The 12528-nt window shown below is 66.6% G+C and overlaps 1 protein-coding gene across 1 annotated transcript in view; it reads right to left on the reverse strand.

The window, feature by feature from the left end:
* MCM7 (minichromosome maintenance complex component 7) overlaps window positions 1-12528 on the reverse strand; it is a 20450-nt gene continuing 7922 nt past the window's right edge. The window contains exons 6-16 of the mRNA XM_054052743.1: window positions 11863-12000; window positions 10531-10680; window positions 9523-9634; window positions 9315-9446; window positions 8481-8564; window positions 7161-7554; window positions 5387-5470; window positions 2966-3134; window positions 1314-1423; window positions 216-451; window positions 1-24 (exon numbers count right to left, since the gene is read on the reverse strand). Coding sequence (XP_053908718.1) covers window positions 247-451; window positions 1314-1423; window positions 2966-3134; window positions 5387-5470; window positions 7161-7554; window positions 8481-8564; window positions 9315-9446; window positions 9523-9634; window positions 10531-10680; window positions 11863-12000 — 1578 coding nt within the window. The 3' untranslated portion in view covers window positions 1-24; window positions 216-246. The remainder of the gene's footprint in view (window positions 25-215; window positions 452-1313; window positions 1424-2965; window positions 3135-5386; window positions 5471-7160; window positions 7555-8480; window positions 8565-9314; window positions 9447-9522; window positions 9635-10530; window positions 10681-11862; window positions 12001-12528) is intronic.

Raw genomic sequence — 12528 nt, forward strand, 5'->3', positions numbered from 1 at the left:
TGGGGTTTTTGGGGTCTCTGGGTTTTTTTTTGGGGGTCTCCGGGGGGGGTTTTGAGGTCTCCGGGGGGTTTTTTGGGGGTCTCTGGGCTGTTTTGGGGTCTCCGGGGGGTTTTTTGGGGGTCTCCGGGGAGGTTTTTGGGGTCTCCGGGGGGGTTTCTGGGTCTCTGAGGGGGTTTCTGGGTCTCTGGGGGGGTTTTTGGGGTCTCTGAGGGGGGTTTTTGGGGTCCCCGGGGTTTTTGGGGTCCCTCAGAGGAAGGTGATGCGTGTCCGCGCGGCGTTGACCTGCAGCACGTTGAGCTCCTGGTACTCTCGCAGCGCGTCGAGCAGCTGCGCGGGGGTGAAGCCGCGGGCGAGGCAGCGCTGCAGCCCCTGCGCGTACGCAACGCCGCCATCGCCGTCCTGCGCCAACTCCCGCAGCGCCGCAAAGATGGCGTCCGACGGGCGCTGCGGCCTGGGGGGGGGAAGGGGGGAGGAGATCAGGGACACCCCAAAACTGACCCTTCCTTCCTGGGGTCACCTTCGTTCACGGGGTGGGGTGGGGGGGGCGGTGTGGCACTGTCACCCCCTCTTTGGGGACATTGGGGGGGACCCTGGCACTGTTACCTCCCTCTTGGGGTGTCCCTGGCACTGTCCCCCCCTCTTTGGGGACACCAGGGGGGACCCTGGCACTGTCCCCCCCTCTTTGAGGACATTGGGGGGACCCTGGCACTGTTACCTCCCTCTTGGGGTGTCCCTGGCACTGTCCCCCCCTCTTTGGGGACATTGGGGGGGGCCCTGACACTGTCACCTTCATCCTGGGGGGCCCCTGGCACTGTCACCCCCATCTTTGGGGACACCAGGGGGGACCCTGGCACTGTCCCCTCCATCCTGGGGGGTCCCTGGTCTTGTCACCCCCTCTTTGGGGACATTGGGGGGGACCCTGGCACTGTCACCCCCTCTTTGGGGTGTCCCTGGCACTGTCACCCCCTCTCTGGGGACACTGAGGGGACCCCTGGCACTGTCCCCTCCATCCTGGGGGGTCCCTGGCACTGTCCCCTCCATCCTGGGGGGCCCCTGGCACTGTCACCCCTTCTTTGGGGACACTGGGGGGACACTGGCACTGTCCCCCCCTCTTTAGGGACATTGGGGGGGGCCCTGACACTGTCACCTCCATCCTGGGGGGCCCCTGGCACTGTCCCCCCCTCTTTGGGGACATGAAGTGGGGACCCTGGTGCTGTCACCACCTTTCTGGGGGGCCCCTAGTCTTGTCACCCCTCCTTGAGGACCCCCCCTCTTTCCTGGGGTCCCCCCTCTTTCCCGGGGTCCCCCCTCACCGGGTTTGGTGGCCGCGGTCACCGAGCAGAGAGTCCTTCGCCATTTCCATCAGCCGCATCGCTTCGGCCACGTCCTCCTTGGCCACCACCTCCCCGAGGCGCAGCCGGGCCTGCCAGGTTTTGGGGGGGCACAGTGAGATTTGGGGGGGCAGAGTGAGATCTGGGGGGTCGGGGGGTGCAGAGCGAGGAGGAGCAGTGAGATTTAGGGGGGGCACAGTGTGATTTGGGGGGGCAGAGCGAGATTTGGGGGGGTCAGAGTGAGATTTGGGGGATCGGGGGGTGCAGAGCATGGAGGAGCAGTGAGATTTAGGGGGCCACAGTGTGATTTGGGGGGGCAGAGTGAGATTTGGGGGGTCAGAGTGAGATTTGGGGGGTCGGGGGGTGCAGAGCATGGAGGAGCAGTGAGATTTAAGGGGGGCAGAGTGAGATTTGGGGGTCGGGGGCAGCGCGAAGGGGGCAGTGAGATTTTGGGGGGGCACAGTGAGATTTGGGGGGTCAGAGCGAAGGGGGCAGAGAGATTTAGGGGGAACATAGTGTGATATGGGGGGGCAGAGTGAGATTTGGGGGGTTGGGGGGTGCAGAGCGAGGAGGAGCAGTGAGATTTAGGGGGGCACAGTGTGATATGGGGGGGCAGAGTGAGATTTGGGGGGGTCAGAGTGAGATTTGGGGGATCGAGGGGTGCAGAGCGAGGAGGAGCAGTGAGATTTAGGGGGGGCACAGTGTGATATGGGGGGGCAGAGCGAGATTTGGGGGGGTCAGAGTGAGATTTGGGGGATCGGGGGGTGCAGAGCGAAGGGAGCAGTGAGATTTAGGGGGCCACAGTGTGATTTGGGGGGGCAGAGTGAGATTTGGGGGGTCAGAGTGAGATTTGGGGGATCGGGGGGTGTAGAGCATGGAGGAGCAGTGAGATTTAAGGGGGGCAGAATGAGATTTGGGGGTCGGGGGGGGCAACGCGAAGGGAGCAGTGAGATTTTGGGGGGGCACAGTGAGATTTGGGGGGTCAGAGCGAAGGGGGCAGAGAGATTTAGGGGGGGCACAGTGTGACATGGGGGGGCAGAGTGAGAGATACGGTTTGGGGGAGCCCTGGGGGGGTCAGCAGGGTTTGGGGGTGTCAGCGGGGTTTTGGGGGGGGGCCTGGGTGTCCCCTGGGGGTTTTGGGGTCCCCACCAGGGCGGTGGCCAGGCGCAGCACGGCCAGCAGGGAATGGGAGGGGCAGTAGGATTTGGAAGGGGAGGTCAGCGGGGTTTGGGGGGGCCCTTGGGGGGGTCAGCAGTGTTTGGGCGGGTCAGCGGGGTTTTGGGGTCCCCACCAGGGCGGTGGCCAGGCACAGCACGGCCAGCAGGGAATGGGAGGGGTGGTAGGATTTGGAAGGGGAGGTCAGCGGGGTTTGGGGGTGTCAGTGGGGTTTGGGGGGGTCGGTATGGTTTGGGGGAGCCCTGGGGGGGTCAGCAGGGTTTTGGGGTCCCCCCCGGGGGTTTTGGGGTCCCCACCAGGGCGGTGGCCAGGCGCAGCACGGCCAGCAGGGAATGGGAGGGGCGGTAGGATTTGGAAGGGGGTGTCAGTGGGGTTTGGGGGGGTCAGTGGGGTTTGGGGGAGCCCTGGGGTGGTCAGCAGGGTTTTGGGGTCCCCCCCGGGGGTTTTGGGGTCCCCACCAGGGCGGTGGCCAGGCGCAGCACGGCCAGGAGGCTGCGGGCCGAGGTGAAGGTGGCGTCGCGTTGGCTCCAGGACTCTTTGCGCATCTCCACGTACGCGGCCGTGAGGAACTCCGCCAACGATTCCGGTACCACCGGGTGCCGGCGGCGGCACGCGGCCACGTACCGCCTGCGGGGACACCACCGCCATGGGGGGACACGGGGGGGACAATGGGGGGGGACAGGGACGATGGGGGGAATGGGGGGGACAAGGGGGGGACACAGGGATGTGGCGGGGGGGGACAGGGACGATGGGGGGGAACAGGGACATTGTTGGGGGACAGGGGACACAGGGATGGGGGATGGGGACATTGGGGAGACATGGGGACATTGGGGGGGACACAGGGACATTGGGGGGGGATATGGGGGGGACAGGGATGGGGGGAATGGGGGGGACAAGGGGGGGACACTGGGGGACACAGGGATGTGGCGGGGGGGGACAGGGACGATGGGGGGGAACAGGGACATTGGGGGGAATGGGGGGGACAAGGGGGGGACACGGGGATGGGGGACACAGGGATGTGGCGGGGGGGACAGGGACGATGGGGGGAACAGGGACATTGTTCGGGGGACAGGGGACACAGGGATGGGGGACGGGGACATTCGGGGGGGACGGGGATGGGGGACACAGGGACATTGTGGGGGGGACATGGGGGGGACAGGGATGGGAGGAATGGGGGGGACAAGGGAGGAACACTGGGGGACACAGGGATGTGGTGGGGGGGGACAGGGACGATGGGGGGGAACAGGGACGATGGGGGGGGGACAGGGGACACAGGGATGGGGGATGGGGACATTGGAGAGACATGGGGACATTGGGGGGACACAGGGACATTGTGGGGGGGGACAGGGGGGACATGGGGGGGGACAGGGATGGGGGGAATGGGGGGGACAAGGGGGGGACACGGGGATGGGGGACACAGGGATGTGGCGGGGGGGACAGGGACGATGGGGGGGAACAGGGACATTGTTGGGGGGACAGGGGACACAGGGATGGGGGACGGGGACATTCGGGGGGACACAGGGATGGGGGACACAGGGACATTGTGGGGGGGACATGGGGGGGACAGGGATGGGAGGAATGGGGGGGACAAGGGGGGGACACGGGGATGGGGGACACAGGGATGTGGCGGGGGGGACAGGGACGATGGGGGGGAACAGGGACATTGTTGGGGGGACAGGGGACACAGGGATGGGGGATGGGGACATTGGAGAGACATGGGGACATTGGGGGGACACAGGGACATTGTGGGGGGGGACAGGGGGGACAAGGGGGGGACACGGGGATGGGGGACACAGGGATGTGGCGGGGGGGACAGGGACGATGGGGAACAGGGACATTGTTGGGGGGACAGGGGACACAGGGATGGGGGACGGGGACATTCGGGGGGACACAGGGATGGGGGACACAGGGACATTGTGGGGGGGACATGGGGGGGACAGGGATGGGGGGAATGGGGGGGACAAGGGAGGGACACTGGCGGACACAGGGATGTGGCGGGGGGGACAGGGACGATGGGGAACAGGGACATTGTTGGGGGGACAGGGGACACAGGGATGGGGGACGGGGACATTGGAGAGACATGGGGACATTGGGGGGACACAGGGACATTGTGGGGGGGGACAGGGGGGACAAGGGGGGGACACGGGGATGGGGGACACAGGGATGTGGCGGGGGGGGACAGGGACGATGGGGGGGAACAGGGACATTGTTGGGGGGACAGGGGACACAGGGATGGGGGATGGGGACATTCGGGGGGACACAGGGATGGGGGACACTGGGATGATGGGGGAAGGGGACATTGGGGGGACACACAGGGATGATGGGGGAAGGGGACATTGGGGGGGGGACATTGGGGGGACACTGGGATGGGGGACACAGGGATGATGGGGGAAGGGGACATTGAGGGGGGACATTGGGGGGACACTGGGATGGGGGGGACAGGGACATTGGGGGGGACACTGGGATTGGGGGACAGGGATATTGGGGGGGACACTGGGATGGGGGGGACAGGGACATTGGGGGGACACTGGGATGGGGGGACAGGGACATTGGGGGGGACACTGGGATGGGGGGACAGGGATATTGGGGGACACACAGGGATGATGGGGGAAGGGGACATTGAGGGGGGACACTGGGATGGGGGGGACACGGGGATGGGGGACATAGGGACGGGGGAACAGGGATGATGGGGGACACAGGGATGTTGGGGGACAGGGACGTTGTGGGGGGGACACAGGGATGGGGGGGACACAGGGACATTGTGGGTGGGACACAGGGATGGGGGACACAGGGATATTGGGGGACAGGGACGTTGGGGGGACACAGGGACGCTGGGGGGACACAGGGACGTTGGGGGGCACCCAGGTGTCCCCCCTCACCTCATGAGGCGCATGGGCAGGGGGGGGCGGGGCCGGGGCGGCTGCCGGCTGTGCTGGTGCACGAAGGTGATGTGCTGGGCCAGCCTGGGGGGACAGCCACACCGTCACCCCAAAACCCACCGACACCCCCCAGGGTCACCCCCAGACCCCCCCAACCACCCCACCCAGGGTCACCCCCAAACCCCCACAGACACCCCCCCGGTCAACCCCAGAACCCCCCCAACCCCCTCAGGGTCACCCCCAGATCCCCCAAACCACCCCACCCAGGGTCACCCCCAAATCCCCACAGACATGCCCCTGGTCACCCCCAGACTCCCCAGCCCCCCCCCAACCCGCCCAGGGTCACCCCCAAACCCCCCCAGACACCCCCAAGCCGCCCAGGGTTACCCCCAGACCCCTCAGACCCCCCCACGGTCACCCCCAGACCCCTACAGTCCCCCCAGGGTCACCCCAAAGCCCCCCCATATCCCCTCCCCACGGCTCCCAGCACCCCCAAACCCCCTCCAGCTCCCCCATATCCCCTCCGAATGGCTCCCAGCGCCCCCCAAACCCCTTCCAGCTCCCCCATATCCCCTCCGAATGGCTCCCAGCGCCCCCCAAACCCCTTCCAGCTCCCCCATATCCCCTCCGAATGGCTCCCAGCGCCCCCCAAACCCCCTCCAGCTCCCCCAAACCCCCTCCCCACGGCTCCCAGCACCCCCAAACCCCCTCCAGCTCCCCCATATCCCCTCCCCACGGCTCCCAGCGCCCCCAAACCCCCTCCAGCTCCCCCATATCCCCTCCCCACGGCTCCCAGCGCCCCCCAAACCCCCTCCAGCTCCCCCATATCCCCTCCCCACGGCTCCCAGCGCCCCCCAAACCCCCTCCAGCTCCCCCATATCCCCTCCCCACAGCTCCCAGCACCCCCAAACCCCCTCCAGCTCCCCCATATCCCCTCCCCATGGCTCCCAGCTCCCCCATATCCCCTCCAGCTCCCCCATATCCCCTCCCCACAGCTCCCAGCGCCCCCCAAACCCCCTCCAGCTCCCCCATATCCCCTCCCCACGGCTCCCAGCACCCCCCAAACCCCCTCCAGCTCCCCCAGATCCCCTCCAGCTCCCCCATATCCCCCCCAGCTCCCCCAGATCCCCTCCCCACGGCTCCCAGCACCCCCAAACCCCCTCCAGCTCCCCCATATCCCCTCCCCATGGCTCCCAGCGCCCCCCAAACCCCCTCCAGCTCCCCCACATCCCCTCCCCACGGCTCCCAGCACCCCCAAAGCCCCTCCAGCTCCCCCATATCCCCTCCCCACAGCTCCCAGCACCCCCCAAACTCCCTCCAGCTCCCCCAAACCCCCTCCAGCTCCCCCATATCCCCTCCCCACGGCTCCCAGCGCCCCTAAAACCCCCTCCAGCACCCCCAAACCCCCTCCAGCTCCCCCATATCCCCTCCCCATGGCTCCCAGCGCCCCCCAAACCCCCTCCAGCTCCCCCATATCCCCTCCCCATGGCTCCCAGCTCCCCCCAAACCCCCTCCAGCTCCCCCATATCCCCTCCCCATGGCTCCCAGCTCCCCCCAAACCCCCTCCAGCTCCCCCATATCCCCTCCCCACGGCTCCCAGCACCCCCCAAACCCCCTCCAGCTCCCCCATATCCCCTCCAGCTCCCCCATATCCCCTCCCCACAGCTCCCAGCACCCCCCAAACTCCCTCCAGCTCCCCCAAACCCCCTCCAGCTCCCCCACATCCCCTCCCCACAGCCCCCAGCCCCTCTCCCCCCTCTCCCCCCCCCCTCACCGCAGGTCATTGTCGCGGTCGGGGCGATCCTGGATGAGCCAAAGGAGGTCGAAGCGGGACAGGAGGGCGGCAGGAAGCTGGATATTGTGCTCGAGGCTGCGCTTGGGGTTGTAGCGCCCGTAGGCGGGGTTGGCGGCGGCCAGGATGGCGCAACGGGCGTTGAGGGTGGCGAGGACGCCCGCTTTGGCGATGGAGACGCTCTGCTGCTCCATCACCTCGTGGATGGCCGTGCGGTCGGCCTCCAGCATCTTGTCGAACTCGTCGATGCAGCAAACGCCGCCGTCGGCCAAGACCAACGCGCCCCCTTCCAGGGTCAGCTCCCCCGACACCGGGTCGCGCAGCACGGCCGCCGTCAGCCCCACGCCCGACGAGCCCCGGCCCGTCGTGTACTGACCTGGGGGTGGGGGGGGACACACAATATGGCTGTCAGAGGGGATGGGGGGTGAGATAGGGGTCCTGGGTGCCCCCCGGTACCGCCCCACTGCTCCCCACGCTCGAGGAGCACTGATCCGTCATGTACTGGTGTGGGGGGGGGGGGGTTATGGGGTGATGTGGGGGTTATGGGGTGAGAAAGAGGGGGTTATGGGGTGAGAAAGAGGGGGTTATGGGGTGATGGGGGGGCCATGGGGTGAGAGGAGGGGGATTATGGGGTGATGTAGGGGCTATGGGGTGAGAAAGGGGGGGTTATGGGGTGAGAAAGGGGGGGTTATGGGGTGAGAAAGGGGGGGTTATGGGGTGAGAAAGAGGGGGTTAAGGGGTGAGAGGAGGGGATTATGAGGTGATGTGGGGGCTATGGGGTGAGAAAGAGGGGGTTATGGGGTGATGTGGGGGCTATGGGGTGAGAAAGAGGGGGTTATGGGGTGATGTGGGGGCTATGGGGTGAGAAAGAGGAGGTTATGGGGTGATGTGGGGGCTATGGGGTGAGAAAGAGGGGGTTATGGGGTGATGTGGGGGCTATGGGGTGAGAAGAGGGGGTTATGGGGTGATGTGGGGGCTATGGGGTGAGAGAGAGGGGGGTTATGGGGTGATGTGGGGGCTATGGGGTGAGAAAGAGGGGGTTATGGGGGGGCTATGGGGTGAGAAGAGGGGGTTATGGGGGGGCTATAGGGTGAGAAAGAGGGGGTTATGGAGTGATGTGGGGGCTATGGGGTGAGAGGAGGGGGGTTATGGGGTGAGAAAGAGGGGGTTATGGGGTGATAGGTGGGTTATGGGGTGAGAGGAGGGGGGCTATGGGGTGAGGGGAGGGCGCTATGGGGCACGAGGGGTTCCTGCCAGCCCAGCCCCACAGCGCTTGGGGGCGCCCCACGGCGCGGTACGCACTGCGCGGCGCCAGGCGGTCGATGTAGGAGAGGAGCTGCGATTTGGCCACGCCGGGGTCACCCATGAGGCAGATGTTGATGTTTCCTGGGGGGGGGGGGGGGAAATGTGGGGTGAAGCTATGGGGCAGCAAAAGTGGGGGGGCTCGGAGGGTCCCAGTTCCCCCCAACTCATCCCCACAGCTCCAGCTCAGCCCCATAGCACTTGTGGGGGTCCCAGCTCCCCCCAGCCCAGCCCCACGGCACTTGGGGGGTCCCAGCTCCCCCCAACCCAGCCCCACGGCACTTGGGGGGTCCCAGCTCCCCCCAACCCAGCCCCACGGCACTTGGGGGGTCCCAGCTCCCCCCAACCCAGCCCCACGGCACTTGGGGGGTCCCAGCTCCCCCCAGCCCAGCCCCACGGCTCTCGTGGGGGTCCCAGCTCCCCCCAGCCCAGCCCCACAGCACTTGGGGGGTCCCAGCTCCCCCCAACCCAGCCCCACGGCACTTGGGGGATCCCAGCTCCCCCCAGCCCAGCCCCACGGCACTTGTGGGGTCCCAGCTCCCCCCAGCCCAGCCCCACGGCACTTGGGGGATCCCAGCTCCCCCCAGCCCAGCCCCACGGCACTTGGGGGGTCCCAGCTCCCCCCAGCCCAGCCCCACGGCTCTCATGGGGGTCCCAGCTCCCCCCAACCCAGCCCCACGGCTCTCATGGGGGTCCCAGCTCCCCCCAGCTCAGCCCCACGGCACTTGGGGGGTCCCAGCTCCCCCCAGCCCAGCCCCACGGCACTTGGGGGGGTCCCAGCTCCCCCCAGCCCAGCCCCACGGCACTTGGGGGGGTCCCCCTCTCGCCCCTCACCGCGTATCCTCATCCCGCGGGGGCTCCTCTCCACGCCCCCCACCAGCAGCAGCAGCAGCGCCTTCTTCACGTCCTCGTGGCCGTAGATCTCGGGGGCGATGGACGCCGCCAGCTTCTCGTAGAAATCGTCCTCTGCGGGGCAGGAGAACTGAGCTATGGGGCGGCTGTGGGGCAGCCGTGGGGCAGGCACAGCCCACCCCCTGTTCACCTGCGATCTCGCGCAGCTCCTCCTCGCTCAGCTCCTCGCTGCCGTCCTCTTCCTCGCTCTTGTTCATCTTGCGGATGCTGTGGGCCTCCAGGTAGGTCTCGGCCAGCAGCCCCTGCCCAAAGCGCGGTTGGGGGGCTCGCTATGGGGCTGGGGGTCCCTCTGGGGGTCTGGGATTCACCCTCTGTGGGACTGGGGGTCTATTCCGTAGGACTGGGCCCCCTACGGATCTGGGGGTCCCTGTTGTGAGTCTGGGGGCCCTCGCTGTGGGTCTGGGGGTCCCTGCTATGGGTCTGAGTCCCTCGCTGTGGGTCCAGAGTCTTTGCTATGGGTCTGGGGGCCCTCGCTGTGGGTCTGGGGTCCCTCGCTATGGGTCTGGGGGACCCTGCTGTGGGTCTGGGGGCCCTCGCTGTGGGTCTGGGGGCCCTCGCTGTGGGTCTGGGGGCCCTCGCTGTGGGTCTGGGGTCCCTGCTATGGGTCTGGGGGCCCTCGCTGCGGGTCCAGAGTCTTTGCTATGGGTCTGGGGGCCCTCGCTGTGGGTCTGGGGTCCCTGCTATGGGTCTGGGGGCCCTCGCTGCGGGTCCAGAGTCTTTGCTATGGGTCTGGGGGCCCTCGCTGTGGGTCTGGGGTCCCTGCTATGGGTCTGGGGGCCCTCGCTGCGGGTCCAGAGTCTTTGCTATGGATCTGGGGGCCCTCGCTGTGGGTCTGGGGGCCCCGCTATGGGTCTGGGGGCCCTCGCTATGGGTCTGGGGTTCCCGCTATGGGTCTGGGGGTCCCTTGCTGTGGGTCTGGGGGTCCCTTGCTGTGGGTCTGGGGGTCCCTCGCTGTGGGTCTGGGGGCCCCCCTGTGGGTCTGGGGGTCCCTTGCTGTGGGTCTGGGGGTCCCTGCTGTGGGTCTGGGGGCCCTCGCTATGGGTCTGGGGTTCCCGCTATGGGTCTGGGGGCCCTCGCTGTGGGTCTGGGGGTCCCTCGCTGTGGGTCTGGAGTCTTTGCTATGGGTCTGGGGTCTCACCTGGCTGAGCTGGCGGAAGCCTCCGGGCAGACGGGGGAGGACGATGCCGGTGATGCCCACGTGGTCCCCGGGCTGCGCTCGCCGCGTGTTCTCGCCGCGAGCCACCACCGTCAGCGAGCGCGGCAAGTGGCCCGCCGGCACCTGGTCACTCTGCGGGGACACCAGTACGGACTGGGATGGACTGGGAGGGCACACAAGTGGCCCCCAGGAAGCCCCGGTGGCCCCCAAGTAGCTCCAGGTGGCCCTAAATGGTCTCTGAATGGCCTCAAGTAGCCCCCATGGGGCACCAAAATGGCCCCAGGTGCCCTTAAGTGGCCTCTGGTGGCCCAAAGCGGCACCCAAGTAGCCCCAAGCATCTCCCAGTGGCCCCCCAGTGGCTCCAGGTAGCCCTAAATGGTCTCTGAATGGCCTCAAGTGGCCCCCAAGAGAACCCAGGTGGCCCCAAAATGGCCCCAGGTGGCCTTAAGGCACCACCAACCATCTCCAAGTGGCCCCCAAGTGGCCCCAGGTGGCCTTAAGCGGCCTCTGGATGTCCCCAGGTGGCCCCCAAGAAGCCCCAGGCATTTCCAAGTGGCCTCTGGTGGCCCAAAGTGGCACCCAAGTAGCCCCAAGCATCTCCCAGTGGCCCCCAAGTAGCTCCAGGTGGCCCTAAATGGTCTCTGAATGGCCTCAAGTGGCCCCCAAGAGAACCCAGGTGGCCCCAAAATGGCCCCAGGTGGCCTTAAGGCACCACCAAACATCTCCAAGTGGCCCCCAAGTGGCCCCAGGTGGCCTTAAGCGGCTTCTGAATGTCCCCAGGTGGCCCCCAAGAAGCCCCAGGCATCTCCAAGCGGCCTCTGGTGGCCCAAAGCGGCACCCAAGTAGCCCCAAGTATCTCCCAGTGGCCCCCAAGTGGCTCCAGGTAGCCCTAAATGGTCTCTGAATGGCCTCAAGTAGCCCCCAAGAGAACCCAGGTGGCCTCAAAATGGCCCCAGGTGGCCCATAAGAAGCCCCAGGTGGCCTTAAGGCACCACCAACCATCTCCAAGTGGCCCCAAGTGGCTCCAGGTGGCCTTAAGTGGCTTCTGGATGTCCCCGAGTGGCCCCAAGAAGCCCCAGGTGGTCCCTAAGAAGCTCCAGGTATCTCCTGGTGGCCCCCGAGTAGCTCTAAGTGATCTCTGAATGGCCTCAAGTAGCCCCCAAGAGAACCCAGGTGGCCCCAAAATGGCCCCAGGTGGCCCCAAGGCATCACCAAAGCATCTCCAAGTGGCCCCATGTGCCCCCCAAGACGCCCCAAACATCTCCAGATGGTCCCCCAGAAGGCCCAGAGGAGGCGCCGGGTGTCCCCACTCACGTGCTCCTGCATCCGGAGCTCCTGGAAGCGCACGAACTTGGAGCCACGGCTCTGCAGGTAGAGGCGGCCGCCGGCGCGGTTGGTCTGGCACTCGCGGCTCGGGCACAGCAGCAGCGGCGTGAACGTCGGCGCTTGGATCTGTCGGGAAGGGCGAAGGCACACTGAGACCCCAAAATCCATCCCGGAGACCCCCAAATCCATCCCACAGACCCCCTGCCCATCCCATGCTCATCTTGGAGCCGCTCCAGGCCCATTCCATGCCCATCTTGGGACCCTTCCAAGGCCATTCCGTGACCATCTTGAATCCAATCCATCTCCAGAACCATTCCATGCCCATCTTGGAGCCATTCTATCCCCAGAACTGTTCCAAGCCCATCTTGGAACCATTCCATGCCCATTCCACGCCCATCTTAGAACCATTCCGTACCCATCTTGAAGCCAATCCATGCCCAGAGCCATTCCATGCCCATCTTGGAGCCATTCCATGCCCATTCCATACCCATCATGGAGCCAATCCATGCCCAGAGCCATTCCATGCCCATCTTGGAGCCATTCCATACCCATCATGGAGCCAATCCATGCCCATTCCATAGCCATCATGGAGCCAATCCATGCCCAGAGCCATTCCATGCCCATCTTGGAGCCATTCCATACCCATCTTGGAGC

The sequence above is a fragment of the Cuculus canorus genome, chromosome 36 (assembly GCF_017976375.1).
Source record: "Cuculus canorus isolate bCucCan1 chromosome 36, bCucCan1.pri, whole genome shotgun sequence".
NCBI lineage: Eukaryota > Metazoa > Chordata > Aves > Cuculiformes > Cuculidae > Cuculus > Cuculus canorus.